This window comes from Maniola hyperantus, chromosome 5, assembly GCF_902806685.2.
Source record: "Maniola hyperantus chromosome 5, iAphHyp1.2, whole genome shotgun sequence".
Classification (NCBI taxonomy): domain Eukaryota; kingdom Metazoa; phylum Arthropoda; class Insecta; order Lepidoptera; family Nymphalidae; genus Maniola; species Maniola hyperantus.
The window spans coordinates 17,121,039-17,142,627 of record NC_048540.1 but is presented as its reverse complement, the minus strand read 5'-3'; the positions used below and the strand labels follow the sequence as shown (position 1 = coordinate 17,142,627).

Sequence of the window (21,589 nt, the reverse complement as noted above, 5' to 3'; positions counted from 1 at the left end):
AGCAGCGAGCAAAATACTAGTACCTACTATATATAGCTCAATTACCACTGACTCACTCACTGATTGACATAATTGTTCTCCTAGAAAGAGATAGAAAATGATATAATAATGTATGGGAGATATGTTCAGAAGTGGGATTCGAGTAGGGAAAAATTATGACATTTCAGAAAAACAAGATGGCGGCCGACCTGACTTTTGTAACTTTTTTGTTTTCCAACCGATTTTGTTTAAACTTGCAGTTATTTTAGATGTTATCAAACGATTTTTAGAAAAAGTGAAAAAAATTGGAAAAACAAGATGGCGGCCGAGATTTTCAAAAAATTTCCTCCTGTAAAATTTTGTATGAAACTTTTTTTTTCACTAATACTTTCGTACAGAAGACAAGAAATCGTTCAGAGAAAAACATGGAGAGAACTGATGATTGAGGATTTCGGAGGCGGGTGAAGGGCACGCTCAAGGTATTGAAGATAGGTGGGAGGTGCTCGAGCAAATGTCATTCGAAACCTCATCCAATTGCCAAAAATTTTAAAAAAAATTCAAAATTGTGAAAAAAAGATGGCCGCCATACAAATTTCATCGGCCTCCATCTCGGAGGGTATGAAAGATGGAAGAGTGGTTTCTTAGCAAGAGATGATCAGGGTCCGAAGGTCTACTCGATGGATGGAAAAAAAATTCAAAATGGCGGAATTTATTTTTTCATACAAAATTTTTTATTATTCAAAATGGCGATTATAGACCTCGAGAGCTGCTTTAGCAGCTCGAGCAGCGAGCAAAATACTAGTTTTATATATATGGATACTACGTTAGTCCCCGCGTGACATAGGGATGACATTTCTTTGTTTACATATTTAATGACTTCACATCATGGCTGACAGCGTTTTCTGCGTTTCAAATAAAAATAAAAACTGTATTTTTTAAAATTGGATTTATATATCCATCCTGCGTTTTTAATAATTGTTATTGATATATTTCGTTGTCTTAAGCAAAATACTATAATAAATAATGATTTATTGGACGAAATTAGATATGAGTCAAGTAGCCCATTCTTCGACCAACAGAAAGGCGGCAACATTTCAATAACTTCTACATTTAGACCTGCGCAGTGCACAAGACACAAACAAAGCTAAATAACTTGTAGATTTGACCTGCGCAGTGCACAAGACACAAACAAAGCTAAATAACTTGTAGATTTGACCTGCGCAGTGCACAAGACACTAACAAAGCTAAATAACTTGTAGATTTGACATGCGCAGTGCACAAGACACAAATAAAGCTAAATAACTTGTAGATTTGACCTGCGCAGTGCACAAGACACAAACAAAGCCAAATAAAACCGCATAAGAATGTGTGTCATAAATATTTATTCTAAACTTTTACAATAAATTGCAAATGCATAACAACATTTAATTTAAGTAAGTAGGTACTTTCAGGAACAGGAAGACAAAACACACATAATATTATAATATCATATTAAAATCTTATTAACAAACATTAAAAATATAAATAACCTATATTTATTATAGCATTCACTATTACCATCTATTAATATATCAAAACGAGAACAACGACAGAGATAACAACTGTGTGTGAGTGAGAGGGAGCACTGCTCTCGTTCACTCACTGTTTCTATAGTGTAAATGATTATATGACCCATTAATGTAGATTTGACCTTAACTGTTTTGTTGCTGTTGCAGGATAATTATTTATATTTTATGATAACTAAATTTTTTTTTTTTAATTATTATTGACATCGACATGCGTTTTTAATGTAATAGAACAATTTGCACACTAAGTTATTGGTTGAATGTGTTAGAACAAAATAGATTTAAGACCAAATTGTACCACATTCTAGCAAATAAACACTATTTCTATTTCTATTCCTATTTCTATTTCTATTTCAAAAATATAGATAAAATAAAACTATAATGTGTTCAAAATTATTAAACAATAAACTTACAAAAAATATACAACATTGTATTTGAGCAATGGCGATGATTCTGACATTGTTTTTCGCTAAACTAAATTTAGAATATCTGCATCCTTTTCTTTTTAATATTGCTAAAAAAGACGGAACATAAATTTTACATGCACGGTACAAACTTAAACGCTACGCTCGCGACTGGCAGCGATGTCACGAGGTTGACGGCTCTAAATTAAACTTAAAACTGTCAAACTATATCTGACCTTTTCATATTATATTAGTAAGAAGAGGATGCAAATGCTCTAAAATTTAGTTGTGCTCAGAATCAGTACCAATGGCCCCGATTCTCTAGTCTCTCTCTAAACTAAATTTAGAGTATCTGCATCCTTTTCTTTTTACTAATGCTAAAAAAGGAACGGAACATGACTTTCATATTTAAAGACTCTAAATTTTAGTACACAATACAAATTTAAACAGTAGGTTCGCGAGTGCGTGCTAAAACACGGGTTTTACCATCTAAAAATTTAATTTAGAAATGTCAAACTGCTTCTGTCCTTTTCATATTACATTAGTAAGAAGAGGGTGCGAATACTCTAAAATTAGGTTGTGCTTAGAATCGGTGCCATTGTTACAGTAAAATATTATGATTACCTTTATTAATTATTTATAAGAACCTCTCAGAAGAATGTGTTTTTAAAAAACATTAATGAGTTAGATACATGGAAATTACTTGAAGTTAGAAAACCAATAAAAATTACTGATGCTATTTATCAAAATTTACTTCAGAGTTAATGTATGAGGGGAGCCGGACGGGGCCCCTCCCGTCCGGCCTCGAGGCCTCCGAGGGGCCTCCCATGTAGCAGGACTAGGCTCCCCCCCGGGCCTCCGAGGGGCCTCCCGTGTAGCTTTGGTAAAATACCTACTTGTTTTGTAACAAAACCTAAAGGTTTAAAAAATTGCAGCGGCCACCTGTACCTATACACCTGTACACCTGTACCTGTACACCTGTACCTATAGGTACACCTGTACCTATAGGTACACCTGACCCAGCTGTAGCAGTTTAGTGAACCATTCGTAAAAACGCCAATAAATGAAGTTGCTCAAAATTATTTCATCAAAAATTGGGAAGGAGGAGGACCGGCGTGTCTATGGATGACTACTGACTAGGGGATCTATGGCGGGTCGTCGGCTCGCGCGGCGCGGCGCGGCTCGGCACGGCGCGGCGCGGCTCGGCACGGCGCGGCGCGGCTCGGCACGGCGCGGCGCGGCTCGGCACGGCGCGGCGCGGCTCGGCACGGCGCGGCGCGGCTCGGCACGGCGCGGCGCGGCTCGGCACGGCGCGGCGCGGGACTCAGGGCAGGCTCAGGAAGTAGAAGGCGAGGAAGGCCAGCGCGTACAGCGCGCCGCTCGCCGCCAGTAGCACGCGCACCGCCGCGCGCGTGCAGCGCGCCGCGCGCCACCGATCGCCGTTGTTGTAGCGCTCCGTGTTCAGCACCTTGCGCCGCAGCGGCGCGCGGTCCGCCGCTGGCAACACGCACGGCGCCGGCGGCGGCGGCGGCTCCTCCCGCGCGCCGTCGGGCAGCGCGAACTCGGGCCGCGGCGCCGCGTCCGCCGCGCTGGGGCGCCGCGGCGACTCGTGCCGCCAGCGCCGCTCGGCCGACCCGCGCGGCGGCAGCTGCGCGCCGTCGGGCGGCTGGCGGTGCAGCAGCGGCAGGCGACGAGGCGGGTAGGCGGCGCCGCGCGCGCCCGCCTCGAACACCGCGGGCAGGTCGCGGCGCGCGCGGCGCGGTTGCGGTCAGACGCGGCGAGGCGCGCGGCGTGGGCGCGGACGCGGCGCGCAGCAGGCCGGCGGCGGGCACGGGCGGCGCGCGCGGCGGCGGCGCGTGGTGCGGCGGCGCACGCGCGTGGGGCGGCGGCGCGGCGCGCAGCGGCAGGCCGTAGCGGAAGTAGCGGTCGCTGTAGACGACGGCGGCGAGCGCGCCGGCGCGCGCGGCGGGCAGCAGGTTGTAGACGCGCGCGAGTCGGGCGGCGCGCGTGCGGCGCGGCAGCAGGCGGCGCAGCGCGGCGCGGCGCGGCGCGGGCTCGTAGGGCTCGGCGTAGAGGCGGCGCGGCGAGGCGGCGCGCGGCGCGTGGCGCAGGCGGCGCGCGCGCACGCGGCGTCAGTCGGCGGGCAGGGGCCGCGCGCGCGTCGCCGCCTCCAGGTCGTGCAGCACCTCGAGGATGCAGGCGGAGCTCCACGCCTGCGACAAGTTCACGAGGCGAGGTACAACATCACTACCCCATTATAAATGCGAAAGTGTGCTTGTTTGTTGGTTTGTCCTTCAATCACCTCGCAACGGAGCAACGGATCGAAGTGATATCATTTTTTTTGTTCTTTTTTTATTTATTTATACACCACTAATCCAAAAGCTCCGAGTCGACCGACACTGTCTTTCTCCGAGCTCTGTGTGCGGGTGTGGTGTGCGGGTGTGGTGTGCGGGTGGGGGGTGCGGGTGCGGTGTGCGGGGCGTACCTGCGTGCGGCACGAGTCGCGGCAGAAGGCGCCGCCGGCGTTGGTGAGCTCGGGCAGGCCGCGCCACGGCGACGCGCGCAGCTCGCGCAGCAGCGGCGCCAGCGCGCCCAGCACGGCGGCGGCCGTGCGCGCGGGGCAGCCGGCCGCGCCCGCGAAGGCGAGGCGCGCGCGCAGGTAGAAGCCCAGCGGCCACACCCACTCGGGCCCCTGGTGGTAGTTGAAGCCGTGCGCCACGGCCGCGTCGGCCGAGTCGTTCGCGTTGTCGTAGTCGGGGCGGTAGGCCCAGTCGGCCGGGTCCAGCGTCTTGACGCCCAGCGGGCCCAGCAGCAGGCGCTCCACGTTGTCCAGCGCGGCCCACGCGTGGCGCGCGTCGAACAGCTCGGGCGCCACCGCCATGGCCACGGGGAAGTTGCAGCGCAGCTGGTAGTCGGCCCAGGGCCGCGACGCGCCGTGCGTGTCCTTGTAGATGGCGCGGCGGTGCACGAGGTCGGGGCGCGCGTCGGCCGCCGACGGCGCCGCCGGCACCCAGAAGTGGCGCTCGAAGTTGCGGCGGATGCGCTCCGCCCACTGCGCCCACGTCCAGGCCGTGAGCGCGCCGTCGCGGTGGCGCCGCGCCACGCCGGGGTAGGGGTAGCGCGCGGCGCGGTGCTGCGCCGCCAGCCACGCCGCCGCGCTGTGCGCCAGCGCCACCAGCTCCACGGCGCTGCCGTCGCGCGGCGTGGCGGGGCGGCCGCGCGTGCCGGCCGCGTCCGACGACCCCATCTTGTCCATCCACGTGCCGCAGTTGGCGTCGTTGCCGCCGAAGGGGAAGCCGGTGTCGGGGTCCACGCCGATCTGCACGTCGAAGCCCCGGTCGGCCATGTGCGCGTCGACGGCGCGGCCGGCGCCGCGCTCGCGGAACACGAGCCCCTGGAAGTGCACGTCCAGCGCCTCCTGCATCACGTCGTGCAGCGGCTGGGCGGCGGCGCCCGGCGGCGCGGGCTCGCAGTCGTCGGAGGGGAACAGGCGCGGCACCGTGGCCGCGAGCAGCGCGTGGCCCTGCGGCGCCTCGGCGCAGTACTGCTGGATGCTGTGCAGCCACCACCACACGGCGTCGCGGCAGTTGTAGCGCGCGCGGCGCCCGCCGTCCAGCAGGTTGGGCACGAGCCCGTGGCGCAGGCAGGCGGCGTACGCCAGGATGTGGTGGCGCGCGTCGTCGTAGCGCGCCGTCAGCAGGAACAGGCCGCGCAGCGCGATGAAGGTGTCGCGGCCCCAGCAGCGCATGTAGCCCACGGCGAAGTGCGGCAGGCCGGCCGACAGCGAGGGCGCGGCGGGCGGCGCGGGCGGCGGCAGGCGCGCCGACGGCACCGCGCCCGCCAGCTGCACGCTGGTGAGCGCCAGCGCGCGCGCCGCGGGCCCGCCGCGCGCCGCGCCGCCCAGGCACGCCAGCGCGCCGCGCCGCACCTCGCGGTACAGCCCGCTCATGATCGCCTGCGGACAACGACACGAGGGTGTAAACGTGGGGTTCCCGTTCCGAACGACACTTGCCGCTCACTCATTGCACACTTGCCGCTCACGCATTGCACACTTGCCGCTCACGCATTGCACACTTGCCGCTCACGCATTGCACACTTGCCGCTCACGCATTGCACACTTGCCGCTCACGCATTGCACACTTGCCGCTCACGCATTGCACACTTGCCGCTCACGCATTGCACACTTGCCGCTCACGCATTGCACACTTGCCGCTCACGCATTGCACACTTGCCGCTCACGCATTGCACACTTGCCGCTCACGCATTGCACACTTGCCGCTCACGCATTGCACACTTGCCGCTCACTCATTGCACACTTGCCGCTCACGCATTGCACACTTGCCGCTCACGCATTGCACACTTGCCGCTCACGCATTGCACACTTGCCGCTCACGCATTGCACACTTGCCGCTCACGCATTGCACACTTGCCACTCACACATTGCACACTTGCCGCTCACGCATTGCACACTTGCCGCTCACGCATTGCACACTTGCCGCTCACGCATTGCACACTTGCCGCTCACGCATTGCACACTTGCCACTCACACATTGCACACTTGCCGCTCACATATTGCACACTTGCCACTCACACATTGCACACTTGCCGCTCACATATTGCACACTTGCCACTCACACATTGCACACTTGCTCACATATTGCACACTTGCCACTCACACATTGCACACTTGCCGCTCACATATTGCACACTTGCCACTCACACATTGCACACTTGCTCACATATTGCACACTTGCCACTCACACATTGCACACTTGCCGCTTACATATTGCACACTTGCCACTCACACATTGCACACTTGCTCACATATTGCACACTTGCCACTCACACATTGCACACTTGCCGCTCACATATTGCACACTTGCCGCTCACATATTGCACTCTTGCCACTCACACATTGCACACTTGCCGCTCACATATTGCACACTTACCACTCACACATTGCACACTTGCCACTCACACATTGCACACTTGCCGCTCACGCATTGCACACTTGCCGCTCACGCATTGCACACTTGCCGCTCACGCATTGCACACTTGCCGCTCACGCATTGCACACTTGCCGCTCACGCATTGCACACTTGCCACTCACACATTGCACACTTGCCGCTCACATATTGCACACTTGCCACTCACACATTGCACACTTGCCGCTCACATATTGCACACTTGCCACTCACACATTGCGCTCACATATTGCACACTTGCCACTCACACATTGCACACTTGCCGCTCACATATTGCACACTTGCCACTCACACATTGCACACTTGCCGCTCACATATTGCACACTTGCCACTCACACATTGCACACTTGCCGCTCACATATTGCACACTTGCCACTCACACATTGCACACTTGCTCACATATTGCACACTTGCCACTCACACATTGCACACTTGCCGCTCACATATTGCACACTTGCCACTCACACATTGCACACTTGCTCACATATTGCACACTTGCCACTCACACATTGCACACTTGCCGCTTACATATTGCACACTTGCCACTCACACATTGCACACTTGCTCACATATTGCACACTTGCCACTCACACATTGCACACTTGCCGCTCACGCATTGCACACTTGCCGCTCACGCATTGCACACTTGCCGCTCACGCATTGCACACTTGCCGCTCACGCATTGCACACTTGCCGCTCACGCATTGCACACTTGCCACTCACACATTGCACACTTGCCGCTCACATATTGCACACTTGCCACTCACACATTGCACACTTGCCGCTCACATATTGCACACTTGCCACTCACACATTGCACACTTGCTCACATATTGCACACTTGCCACTCACACATTGCACACTTGCCGCTCACATATTGCACACTTGCCACTCACACATTGCACACTTGCTCACATATTGCACACTTGCCACTCACACATTGCACACTTGCCGCTTACATATTGCACACTTGCCACTCACACATTGCACACTTGCTCACATATTGCACACTTGCCACTCACACATTGCACACTTGCCGCTCACATATTGCACACTTGCCGCTCACATATTGCACTCTTGCCACTCACACATTGCACACTTGCCGCTCACATATTGCACACTTACCACTCACACATTGCACACTTGCCACTCACACATTGCACACTTGCCGCTCACGCATTGCACACTTGCCGCTCACGCATTGCACACTTGCCGCTCACGCATTGCACACTTGCCGCTCACGCATTGCACACTTGCCGCTCACGCATTGCACACTTGCCACTCACACATTGCACACTTGCCGCTCACATATTGCACACTTGCCACTCACACATTGCACACTTGCCGCTCACATATTGCACACTTGCCACTCACACATTGCGCTCACATATTGCACACTTGCCACTCACACATTGCACACTTGCCGCTCACATATTGCACACTTGCCACTCACACATTGCACACTTGCCGCTCACATATTGCACACTTGCCACTCACACATTGCACACTTGCCGCTCACATATTGCACACTTGCCACTCACACATTGCACACTTGCTCACATATTGCACACTTGCCACTCACACATTGCACACTTGCCGCTCACATATTGCACACTTGCCACTCACACATTGCACACTTGCTCACATATTGCACACTTGCCACTCACACATTGCACACTTGCCGCTTACATATTGCACACTTGCCACTCACACATTGCACACTTGCTCACATATTGCACACTTGCCACTCACACATTGCACACTTGCCGCTCACATATTGCACACTTGCCACTCACACATTGCACACTTGCCGCTCACATATTGCACACTTGCCACTCACACATTGCACAATTGCTCACATATTGCACACTTGCCACTCACACATTGCACACTTGCCGCTCACATATTGCACACTTGCCACTCACACATTGCACACTTGCCGCTCACATATTGCACACTTACCACTCACACATTGCACACTTGCCGCTCACATATTGCACTCTTGCCACTCACACATTGCACACTTGCTCACATATTGCACACTTGCCACTCACACATTGCACACTTGCCGCTCACATATTGCACACTTGCCACTCACACATTGCACACTTGCTCACATATTGCACACTTGCCACTCACACATTGCACACTTGCCGCTTACATATTGCACACTTGCCACTCACACATTGCACACTTGCTCACATATTGCACACTTGCCACTCACACATTGCACACTTGCCGCTCACATATTGCACACTTGCCACTCACACATTGCACACTTGCCGCTCACATATTGCACACTTGCCACTCACACATTGCACAATTGCTCACATATTGCACACTTGCCACTCACACATTGCACACTTGCCGCTCACATATTGCACACTTGCCACTCACACATTGCACACTTGCCGCTCACATATTGCACACTTACCACTCACACATTGCACACTTGCCGCTCACATATTGCACTCTTGCCACTCACACATTGCACACTTGCCACTCACATATTGCACACTTGCCGCTCACATATTGCACACTTGCCGCTCACATATTGCACACTTGCCGCTCAGACATTGGTGGACGAAATTGGTGATATGTATGTTAACTCAGTACTGAAGCGAATGTTTGTTTAGTGGCCGAGTGGTCAAGGCATCGGGCGCGAACCCAGAAGATGCAGGTTCGATTCCTGCCGGTTACGCAATTTTTGATTGTATTTAAAATTATTTAGTAATTTTCTTGAAGTGTAGGTAAACACTAAAAAATTACAAAAAATGTATTAATTATCACCTATATCACTATACCATATCATCTTACAAATAAAAATTTATGACAATTAGGAAGCGTAAAATAGCGTATTGTAAATAAACGGCCTCACCTCGAAGTAGGCGGGCACCAGGAAGCGCGGCAGCTCGGCGAGCGGCTCGAGCGCGGCGCGGTAGCGCTCGGCGAGCGGCGCGAGGCGCGGCTCGGCCTCCAGGCGCTGCCACGTGTAGCGCGCCAGCCAGTCGCCCGCGCGCAGGTTGTCGCACAGCGCGTGCCCCAGCGCGTCGCGCGCCGCCACCTCCTCCAGCAGCGACGCCGCGCCCTGCAGCCCCGCGTACACCAGCGCGCCGTGCCCCGGCACGTCGTACACGCCGCCCGCGCCGCCGCAGCGCTCGCGCTCCTCCGCGTCGCAGCAGTACAGCAGCGCCGTGTAGTCCGCCGCGCCCAGCGCCGCCAGCGCCGGCCGCAGCGCCAGCGCGTCGCGGCCCGCGTGCAGCGCGCCCACGCGGCGCCGCAGCGCGCCCAGCGCCGCCGCCGCGCCCGGCGCCGGCGACACGCGCAGCGCCACCACCGAGCCCGGCAGCAGCGCGCCGAACTCCAGCACCGTGAGCGCGCCCTCGCGCCGCGCGCCGCGGAACACGGCCGACTGCGCCAGCGGCACGCCGCGCCGCACCGTCGCGCGGTACTCGCCCAGCCCGTTGATGTAGCGCGCGTGGCGCGCGAACGCGCCCGGCGGCTGGAAGGCGCGCCCCGTGCTCTCGTGGTCGCGGTGGCGCAGCGCGGCCTCCAGCACGATCTCGTCGAGCACGCCCTCGAAGCGCAGCGGCGCCAGCGCGCGCGCGCCCGCCGCCGGCTCGGGCGCCGAGAACGCCGTGAACGCCACCAGGATCACCGACTGCAACGACGTGCATCACTGTATTATGTCGGTGTCTACTACATCATCTCGCAGCATCATCTCGTCAAGGATGAGGCCTTACCTTCCTAGAGTGGGGCTCGTGCCTCGTGACGGCGACCACGTCCTCGTCCATCTGGTCGACGTACACCTGCAACAGAGGAGCGCGTCAGAGAGGGCCGCACACGACGTCGTGCGACGCGTCACGTCGGGCACTCGCCTCGCTGTAGCCGTCGGCGGCGAGCTCGCGGTGCAGCTCGTTGAGCGCGCGGCGCGCCGCCAGCAGCCCCGCGTCGGCGCCCACGCGGCCCTCGCCCGCCTCGCCCGCCTCGCCCGCCTCGCCCCACTCCGCGTACAGCCGCGCCTCGTCCACCACGTGGATCTGCAACAACACTCGCGCTACAGCGGCGGCGGGCGCGCGCGGCGCGGCGCGGTCGGGCGACACTCACGTGGTGCGGCACCAGCTCGTCGTAGCCGCGCGTGCTGCCGCTGGCGCAGCACGCCATGCTCACCAGCGCCGCCGACGGCAGCAAGTCGAACACGCTCCTGCGGAAAGCGCGCCACGGTTAGTGCGGTCCACGGGGGGGAGGGTGTAGCGAGGTGTAGGTGAGCGACGCGACGGCACGTACCGCTTGTCGATCGGCGAGGGGTTGTCGTGCGTGAGGTCGAGCAGCAGCGCGTGCGCGACGGCGGGCGCGGCGGCGCGGCGCGGCGCGCGCAGGAAGGCGCCCACGGCGCGGCCGCCGAAGCGGTGCACGAGGCGGCCCAGCTCGCGCGCGTCCCACGCGGCCATGGCCTCGCGGATGAGCGACGTGAGGCCGAGGCGGTTGACGAAGATGTTGTCGACGCGGTCCGAGTTGGTGAACAGCTCGGCCGCCACGTACAGGTCGGGGCGCACGCGGCGCGCGCAGTCCAGCATGTACTCGGCCACGTGCAGCGGCGTGGAGTGGCAGTTGTCGAGGCGCACGCCGTGGAAGGCGGCGGCCGTGAGCTCCACGTAGCGCCGCATGTGCGCCCACAGGAAGGCGCTGTCGGCCGGCTCGGCGCCGTAGCGCAGCTTGACGCTGTCGCCCCACGCGACGAGCTCGCGGCGCAGGTACACGCGCGCGTCGTGCGGCGCCGCGGCGAAGTCCTGCAGCGGGTCGGCGTCCATGACCCAGCCGTTGTGCGCCTGCACGAGGCGCCCGCGCTCGCCGTACACCAGCGCCTCGGCCTCCGCCTCCGCCAGCGAGCCCGCGGCGCCGGCGCCCGGGAACGTGAAGTACCTGCCGACGTGCCGTGTGTGTCATTCAAGATCTTCTCTTGCACCACCTAATACATACTAAAAATCTAAATATATAAAAGGAAAAGGGGACTGCCTGACTGACTGACTGACTGATCTATCAACGCACAGCTAAAACTACTGGACGGATCGGGCTGAAAATTGGCATGCAGATAGCTGTTATGACGTAGGCATCCGCTAAGGATGTGAAATCGGAGTTTGGTTGAGTCCACGCGGACGAAGACATAAGCTAGTTGTACAATGTACCTGACCCATTTAATGATGGGTCTATAATACGGCGGCCCTACCGCGGTTGTTTGACAGCTACAATGTCACGATCGCAATCATCTCTGATTGGTTAATGCTCGCTCACTATTGGCCACAATGCATTGTTGCAACAAGAATAGCACAAATTCAGCCAATCAGAACAATTGAGATTGTAATAATGATTGATGCAGGTTTTAGACAATCGCCCCACTGGTTCGGGAGTTACTGAAGTATGCTGAGAGCATTACATGAATATGTCATTCAATGTTCTCAGCGTACATATTCAAAATCCTTTGATTTTTTCTCGTTTTGTATTTTATGTCTTTTTTCTTGTACCTTTATTTGTATTTCAATTTATTATTAATTATCTAGTTAGTGTAAGTGGCACTGCCGTTCTAATAAGATATATAAAAAAAAAAACCTACTTATGCACCTACCTACGTGCACTCACTGCACCACAGCACTGCACCTACCTACGTGCACTCACTGCACCACAGCACTGCACCTACCTACGTGCACTCACTGCACCACAGCACTGCACCTACCTACGTGCACTCACTGCACCACAGCACTGCACCTACCTACGTGCACTCACTGCACCACAGCACTGCACCTACCTACGTGCACTCACTGCACCACAGCACTGCACCTACCTACGTGCACTCACTGCACCACAGCACTGCACCTACCTACGTGCACTCACTGCACCACAGCACTGCACCTACCTACGTGCACTCACTGCACCACAGCACTGCACCTACCTACGTGCACTCACTGCACCACAGCACTGCACCTACCTACGTGCACTCACTGCACCACAGCACTGCACCTACCTACGTGCACTCACTGCACCACAGCACTGCACCTACCTACGTGCACTCACTGCACCACAGCACTGCACTCACCTCGGCACCAGGGGGTGCTCGGTGCTCACTTCCTCGATCTTGGGCCCGTCCGATTGCAGCCGAAAGTACCTGAAACATTTCGTACTCTCATTGTGATGTATCGTGATACCAGTTCGGTGCGGTGCGGTGCGGTGCGGTACGTACCGCATGCCGGCGACGCAGTTGTCGAGCGCGGCGGCGAGGTGCGCGCGCAGCTCGGCCTCCGCCTCCGCGTTGAGCGCCAGCAGGCGGCGCCGCAGCTCGTCCGCGCCGCGCGCCAGCCGCGCCTCCTCGTCGCCGCAGTCGGCGCGCCGCACGTTGTACAGCCGCAGCGCCAGCTCCAGGTCCACGCCGGCGGCGCGGCGGCGGCGCTGCGGGTCGCGCAGCAGCCGCAGCTCGCCGGCCGCGCCCGCGTCGCCCGCGGCCGGCAGCCGCGCGCGCGCCAGCGCCAGGAAGCGCTGCACGACGTCGTCCGCGTCGCACGTGTACATCTCGTGCAGGCGCGCCTCGGGCAGGCGCCGCTGCAGCTCGCGCCGCACGGCCTCCACGTGCTCGTGCGTGGCGACGCGGCGCGGCACGGCGGGCTCGAGCGCGCCGCGCGCCACGTCGGCCGTGAGGCGCGCCAGCAGCGCGTCGAGCAGCGCGGCGACGCGCAGGTGCGGGCAGTTGTGGCAGTTGTACGTGGCCTCGGGGTGCTCGGCCAGCCACGGCGTCTCGTTGGCGGTGTGGTTGAGCACCACGTCGCTGATGGACAGCATCTGCGGGCGCGCGCCAGTTGCGACAATTCATGTAGGTGCATAGGTTGTGGGTTGTACGGGAGCGGTGTGCCAGCTCGACCGTACCAAAGGGAGATCTCCCACCGAGCGGTTGGTTGTGCTCAGTAGCGCCAGCTGGGCCGACAGTTGTCTTGAAACTTGTATATATGTATAGTCCAGATTGCAGAAAACTCCGTTAGTGCGAGCACTGTCGGCGGTACATTTGTTCGGGACTACATGATGAAATGTTATCGATTGAACAGCGCCATCTAGTTGCATCTGTGGCAACCGCCACAGGTTTAAAAAACATTTCCACCGATTTTCATGAAAATATAAAATTGTTTCCGATATTTATAAATTAAAAATAAAAAGACGATATTTTGCATTTTTAATTTTTTTATTTATTTTATTTTTATTTAGATTTTAGACAAAACGAAAAGTGAATAATTTACACCACACTTTTAGACCAAAGCACTAGATAAAAAACCGAGACTGGTGTTGGCAGTTTGCAGCCCAAATAGACCGTAGTCTGTGCTAGGGCTGACAAAGTTCATCGACCTCATTCATACTATATTATATACTATACTATATTTATATTATACTATATATATATTCAACATTACTAAAACTATATTTTATTTGGTGCAACAGTGTTAATGCATACAGAGTTTAGATATATAATTTAAATAGATAGGATAAGTTGTAATAAGTTAAAGTATTCGTTTCAACAGATCTTGTCATAAAGACGTTTAAAATTTTCAAAAGAGGTTTCTAGGAGAAATTTCTTTATATAGAATTTAAGTTTTTTCTTTAAGGATGGGCGCTGGGCACATAAAATCAGATTAGATACCTCCAGCGGAAGGTTATTGAATAGTTTTGGTGCTGCAGCTGTAAAATGTCTACTCGAGAATCCAGACGTTCGTCGGGGAACTGAACATCTTAGTTGCCTTTGCCTAAGGTGACTGGGAGTTTGCTCGATTGTGAAGTTGTTTTGCTCGATAATTTTGAGGATATGGTTGGTTACGTTTAATAAAATAAAAAAAGTTTTTTCATTATGTAGCTACAACTTTTACATATTTTTTTCGCTAGGATTCATAGTTTAGCCGCAAACCCCCCCAGCACTGGACGCAACACTCGCCTGCCAGTCCCTGTGCATGTCGGCCACGACGCGCCCCACGTCCGCGAGGCTGGGCTCGCGGCCGGCGTGCGGGTCGCCGAAGCGCGCGTCCACGCGCAGCTGGTCCGCGATGCTGTAGGCGGAGTCGGACGCGCCGCGCGCCTGCACCGGCGTGAAGTGCAGCATGTTGTAGCCCGCCTCGTGCGCCACGCGCAGCACGCGCGCCCAGCGCGGCAGCGGGCCCAGCGCCTTGGCCAGCACCGTCTGGCACGCCACGCCGTCCAGCGGCACGCCCAGCGTCGGCGCCACGTGGAACCAGCCCGAGCCCTGCGGGCCCACGCGCGACTCCCTGCAACACGCGCCGAGTTACAGCCGAGTCGCTAGGTGAGGTGCCCCCCCCCCCCCACGCGACACTCACGGGCTGTCGTACACGAAGTAGTAGTGGAAGGCGCCCGCGCGCGCCAGCAGCAGCTCGCAGTGCGCGTCGCCGTCGCCCACCAGCAGCCCGCAGCCGAGCGCCTCGCCCGCGCCCTCGCCGTCGCCGTCGCCGTCGCCGTCGCCGCCGCGCCGCCACTCCAGCCCGTAGTACTGGTTGCGCACGAACTCCGCCTCGCCCTTCTCGTCCGCTGCGACACACACCGTACTGCACCACATCGACATACAACAAGGAGCCCCTGAGCTGCAGCGGCGCCCACTCACCGCTATCGGCGACGACGTAGTTGGTGTAGAGGAACACCTTGCGGCCCAGCAGGCTGGTGCCGGCCGCGAACTGCAGGCGGACGCCCTTCTCGAACCTGTACAGCGTGGAGTCGAGGTGCTCGCCGTGCTCGAGCGTCAGCACGCGCACGGCGCCCGGCGCCTCGCCCGCCTCGCCCCCCGGCGCCTCGCCCGCCTCGCCCCCCGGCGCCTCGCGCTCCACCGCCATCTGCCTCTGCGACACCACACGTCGTCTCGTCAGCCCTGCAGCTAACTAAGTGCACACGGACGACGGAGGGGACCAGCAGCTCGTGCATGGCGGGCACGGCAGCCGCGCGCGCCTTATAGCGGCGGCGCACAATGGCGACACGCGACACCGCGCGGTGCCGGCCCGCCGCCCACGGCCCGACGAACCCGTTCCGTTACACTCGTGTGGAGCGGCGGGCGCGGCGGCGGCGGCTCGCCAGATCCAGTTCTCGGTTGTTCGAAGAGAGAGAAGAGGGGGTGAATAGTGTTTTTTGATCAAAGCAATACTCATATGCACAATGACAATAGTTGCATAAATTTATATTTAAGTAGGTACCTACTAGACACAGAATTAAAGGTGTTTTTAGTGGGTCCATAATAATATAATTATATACCTTTACACATGATATTGCTGTGATGCGGTTTGACAAACAACAAAATAACATAGTTAGGCAACGGGGAGAACGATCGCATTGCCACTTGCAGGTCGCGCGCCGCCACTCGCCAGTCGCCAGTCGCCAGGCGCCACGGCAATCGCCTCCGCCAACAACTAACGATAACCGACGTGATTGCATCGATAACACACAATAGCTATTTCCATCTGCTGCTCATTTTGAAGCTCCTGTAGCAATACCTACTTATAGCAAACATTCAACTACACAATATTATATAATTTTTTGAACAAGTAAGTATCATTGGAAGGCCGAGGCGAAGCCGAGGACTTCTGTAGTGATTTTGAAAACTAAACGAGGTTGGTAATCGCTAATTTCGGCCGAGAATTGTATAGTACTTTTCTTCCAATTGCGTGGAAACAATAAAAAAATAATAAAAGAAACAAAGGTTTAATTCATATGAAGATGTATATTGTATATTATATTATGTACCAGTCAAAAAAACAACAAAAAAAAAATTAAAAAATCAATAAAAAATTAAAAATCGTTAGAAAAAATTATTTGAAAAAGTCAAAAATATCAAAAAAAAATTGAATGAAAAAAATCATTAGAAAAATTTAATAAGGAATAAATCATTAAAAAAATTAAAAAGTAATAAATTAATGACAAAAAAACATGTACATTTTAGAAAGATCAAAAAACAAATTGAAAAAGAAAATAATGATAAAAAAAACTTATAAAAACCCTAATTAAAAAAAAAACTTACAAAAATTATTTTAAAAATGATTAAAAAAATTATATACACAAAATATACGATTTTACAGAATATTAACAAAATCGTGTACCTAAAAAAACTCAATTTATTTTAGTCGACACCATACAGAACCTCTCGTCATCAGTATGAAACTGTCCAGCAATTTCCATTACAGCCCTCTAGGAAATTGATGGCGTGCGGCCAGTAAACACTCGATAACAGTCCCCTGAAGTCCTAACCTCTCTTGAGTAAAGTAGCAAATACATAGCAAGTGGAAGAAAATGTTTATTGGTGGATTCAGTTAAAACCGTAGTCAGTCAGTAAAAGCTTGTATGCAGCAATGAGTCGGTGCCATTTTGCTTGTTTAATGACCCTGTCCATACAGAGTAATGTCAATGCATTTCATTTATTTATTTTCTTTCATGTATTCACTGGTACTGGGTACCCGTAGGGGCACGACAACATTTGAGCCTCTGTAACCTGCAGCTGCATACAGACGAGTAATGTGAATGAATCCATTTTGAATATGGGGTTGTGTTTTGGGGGCAAATTAGAAAATAAAAAAAAACTTTTACAATAAGGCTAAAACCGGAGTTTGAAATTTGTGTAATCCAAGCCGACAAAGTGGTAGGCATAGGCTAGTGAGTTCATAATATTAAAGAGCGGGAACTCACTCACACTTGACTGGGTTTTGTTAAACCAATATTTAAAATAAAATAAAAATAAAAATCTTTTTAAAACACTAAAAAATTATAAAAACATAAGAGTACCTAGTACCTACCTACCTACAATTTTTAAAATAAGTAGGTACATATTTGCAATATATACCTACATAACATTTTAAACTTATATTGCAATATATGCAATATAAGTTTAAGCTAGCATAAGTACATAAAGAAGTGCGAGTCAGACTCGCGCACTGAGGGTTCCGTACTGTGGTCGTATTTTGCTATAACTATTATGCATAAAAATATTAGAATGTACAGGCACCCCGATTTCATTTATGATATATTAATCTTACTTTAAAAGTTACCTACCTAGAAGTTTTAATAAAATATGACTTACGTTATGAACTTAGTGTCGCTTAAAGCACATCTAGTAAGTATTGCTATTGTTGAAAGTATTCGTATAACAATGGAGTGGGCGTGCTATGGAAAGTTAGAAGCTCCAACTAATAACTGAAACTGGCACATGGAGATTGGGGAATTCAATAAAGTAGCAGTTCCCTCCTAACCACACAACGGCCACACTCACACACTCATTGATTTATTATGACATTGGTATCCTCCAGCTGACCTTCCCGTATAACGTATAGTCTATGTTTAGATTAGTCTGTGGTTCCCAGCTCCCAAATTGTAGTCATAGAGTAAAGTATACACTCTCGATTGTATGATTAGGTAGGTAGGTACTCAAGGAACTCCCAAAGAACTTGCATATGGTCATCATATGGTACAGTATGACAAGGCTCTCTTGGCACTTGGATGACATTAATGTGTCTTCGAGTTTCCTTGAGTTCTAGTCAGCCAGTGGAGGATGGCACCGAAGAAACAGTCTCCCTGGATATAGAGCGGATGAGAGGGATTCTAGAAGAGGCGATTTCTGAAATCCGGAGCGCTCCTCTAGAGAGTCGTCCGCGGCTCTCCCGACTCACGCTAAATGTAGCGACGCGGGATGTCATTGAGGCCATAAACAAAATGCTGCCTCAACATCTGGAAAGCAGCACTGGCCTGGGTGATACGGCTTCTATCCTCTTCGGCGCGGCGCTCGCCGTGCACCGATTTATCGGTGTCAAGACTCCGGGACCGGGGCGTGCTGCTGCTGCAAGGCGCAGTGCGGAACCGGCCTGGAAGAAGAGAATAGAACGCCGTATCACTCTGGCCAGAGTCCTCATTGGCAGACTGCAAAGCTTCAGGTCGGGCAACACTAGGCCAAGGATTGTGCGCTCTGTTGGAATTGCGTTTAACGGGTGTGGGGTCAGGCTGAACCAGCCCGATATTGCGCAAAAGCTAACAGAGCGCATTGACGACCTGAAGCAGAAAATCGCTGCATGGGGGAACCGCATCCGACGATACTTGGAAAGAGTTGAGCGATTTCAGCAAAATCGCCTCTTCTTGAGTGATCAGAAAAGGTTCTACAAGAGACTGGAGTGCCCAGCAGTCTGCTCTACCTCTCAGCGACCGGACCCGGCCGACCTCGTCACTTTTTGGCGGGGTGTGTGGTCGAGGGAGGTAGAGCATGAGGAGGGCCCTTGGATTGAGGCGATAGAGGAAGCATGTGCCTCAATAGAGCCGATGAACCCGATCGCCATCTCTACGGAGGATGTAGCTGGTGCAGTAAGGCGGGCCCCGAACTGGAAAAGCCCGGGACCCGACGGACTACATCACTACTGGCTGAAGGGTTTTTCGGTTTGCCATGCGACCTTGGCTCGACAATTTCAAGAGGCTCTCGAGCAGAGGACACTCCCGAGCCTTTTCACTACCGGGATCACTCATTTAGCTCCAAAGTCCACCGATACCACTGATCCGGCTAAGTACCGTCCTATTACGTGTCTTACTACCATCTATAAGACACTGACATCTGTTTTGAGCCTCAAGATCTCCCGTCACGTGGACGAGAATAACATCATATTTGGGGCTCAAAACGGATGTCAGGGCGGTAGTCGTGGTACTAAGGAGCTCCTTCTCATCGACTCCGTTGCGGGCCAACTGGTCAAACGCAACCGTCGGAATTTCTCCACCGCCTGGATCGACTACAGAAAGGCATTCGACTCGGTGCCCCATTCATGGCTCCTGAGGGTCCTTGAGCTGTACAAAGTCGATGGTACAGTTCGAGACTTCCTCGGAGAATGCATGGGGCAGTGGAGTACGATTCTGTGTCTCCATGGCGAGCGGCTGGCGGATGCCGATGACCGGATAAGGATAGGAAGGGGTATCTTCCAGGGTGATTGTCTGAGCCCGCTTTGGTTCTGTCTGTCTCTGAACCCACTCAGCACTTTTCTGGAGGGTTCGGGGACAGGCTTTCAGTTTCGGAGAGGAGGGACAAAAGTGCCTCACCTTCTCTACATGGATGACCTCAAACTGCTGGCACCCAATGCCACCCGCCTGCAGGAGCTGCTGAATGTCACCACTGACTTTAGCAATTCCATCAGGATGGAGCTTGGGCTGGACAAGTGTGCGGTCATGCATGTGGAAAGGGGACAGGTAACTCATTCGGCTGAGATGAGTCTTGAGCCGTCCACCATCAGAACCCTCTCTGAAGCTGAGTCATACCGGTATCTGGGCATGTCACAGTCGCTAGGGGTAAAAGAGACGGACGTGAAACAGTCTGTTTGCGAGGCCTTTTTTGGCCGTCTGACAAAAATCTGTAAAAGTTATTTGTCAGGCGCCAATAAAATCCGAGCTTATAACGGCTGGGTCATGCCCGTTCTCATGTACACCTTTGGCGTGCTCAGATGGACTCAGACTGAACTTGACGCCCTGGACAGAAAAGTCCGCACAACTATGACTCTTTATCGCATGCACCACCCAAAATCGTCTGTGATGAGGTTGTATATCCCCCGGAAGTGTGGTGGTCGAGGCGTATTGAGCGTCAAGACCATGCATAACCGGGAGATAGCCAACCTCAGAACCTACTTTGAGACGATGAGGGGGTCCCCCATGCATAGAGAGGTCATAGAATGTGATAAAGGACTCACCCCACTATCCTTAGCCCAAACCGAGTGGCAGAAACCGGTGGTACTTAGCACCTCTGACCGGGAGGCCGTATGGAGGGAGAAGGAGCTGCACGGACGCTTTTTTAAAGCTCTTAATGAGCCACACGTAGATAAAAAAGCGTCCGTGCAGTGGCTGCGCTTTGGTGACCTCTTCGGGGAAACCGAGGGTTTTGTCTGTGCGATACAAGATCAGGTGGTCAAGACGCGGAACTACCGAAAGTACATTCTGAAGGATGGCACTCACGACATCTGTCGAGCTTGTCGCCATCCCGGCGAGTCACTCAGACATGTGCTTTCGGGATGCTCAGCGCTTGCCAACACTGAGTATCTGCACAGACACAACCAAGCAGCCAAAATCCTTCACCAAGAGCTTGCTCTGAAGTACGGTCTCCTGGATGAGAGGCTGCCGTATTACAAGTACACACCGGTGCCGGTACTCGAGCGCGACGGAGTCCGGCTCTATTGGGACCGGTCCATCATCACGGACAGGACTATTCTAGCGAATAAGCCTGACATCGTGGTGGTGGACCGGGCACAGTCGAGGGTGTTTTTGGTGGACATCACCATTCCGTATGACGAGAACCTCGTGAGAGCTGAGACGGAGAAAAAGCGCAAGTATCTCGATCTGGCTCACGAGGTTTCCGACATGTGGCATGTGGAGTCCACTGAAATCATCCCAATCGTCATATCTGCGAATGGGTTGATCCCAGTCAGCCTCGCTCAACATCTGAGGCGACTGGGGTTCCGTGGCAGTTCGCTCGCAGCCAGGATGCAAAAAGCGGTCTTGCTGGACTCGGCTAGGATAGTCCGCCGATTTCTACACCTGTCGCCCTGACCCCCGGCCGTTTGGTCTCCCCTGCCGGGGTGTAATCCTCCGCCCGGTACAAATATGTATGTATGTAATGTTTATGTAG

General features: G+C 53.7%; 3 protein-coding genes across 4 annotated transcripts; 1 reads left to right on the top strand and 2 right to left on the bottom strand.

The window, feature by feature from the left end:
- Window positions 1-2,501: 2,501 nt before the first annotated feature.
- On the bottom strand, window positions 2,502-3,713 carry LOC138402400 (uncharacterized; the record flags this gene model as incomplete). Its single annotated transcript, XM_069498701.1, has 1 exon — window positions 2,502-3,713. A coding segment is annotated over one exon (441 nt), but the record flags the coding sequence as incomplete, so codon positions are not given.
- Window positions 3,714-3,965: 252 nt separating this feature from the next.
- Window positions 3,966-18,240, bottom strand: LOC117982089 (glycogen debranching enzyme). 2 transcript variants are annotated; one of them, XM_034968374.2, is made up of 13 exons: window positions 18,029-18,240; window positions 15,575-15,806; window positions 15,294-15,501; window positions 14,897-15,224; window positions 13,169-13,761; window positions 13,025-13,093; window positions 11,221-11,856; window positions 11,041-11,137; window positions 10,812-10,973; window positions 10,677-10,742; window positions 9,812-10,594; window positions 4,434-5,903; window positions 3,966-4,161 (listed from the first exon to the last, which is right to left on the bottom strand). In XM_034968374.2, the coding sequence occupies exons 2-13, from the start codon at window positions 15,798-15,800 to the stop codon at window positions 4,081-4,083; spliced, it is 4,719 nt and encodes a 1,572-aa protein (XP_034824265.1). In that variant the 5' UTR covers window positions 15,801-15,806; window positions 18,029-18,240; the 3' UTR covers window positions 3,966-4,080. The 2 variants fall into 2 exon arrangements, with proteins under 2 accessions (XP_034824265.1, XP_069354674.1); XM_069498573.1 differs by lacking the exon at window positions 18,029-18,240 and having other exon boundaries at window positions 15,575-16,548.
- Window positions 18,241-20,202: 1,962 nt separating this feature from the next.
- LOC138402344 (uncharacterized) lies at window positions 20,203-21,586 on the top strand. Its single transcript, XM_069498575.1, has 2 exons — window positions 20,203-21,290; window positions 21,386-21,586. Exons 1-2 carry the CDS (start codon window positions 20,245-20,247, stop codon window positions 21,474-21,476), a joined length of 1,137 nt encoding a protein of 378 aa, XP_069354676.1. The 5' UTR covers window positions 20,203-20,244; the 3' UTR covers window positions 21,477-21,586.
- The last annotated feature ends 3 nt before the right edge of the window (window positions 21,587-21,589 follow it).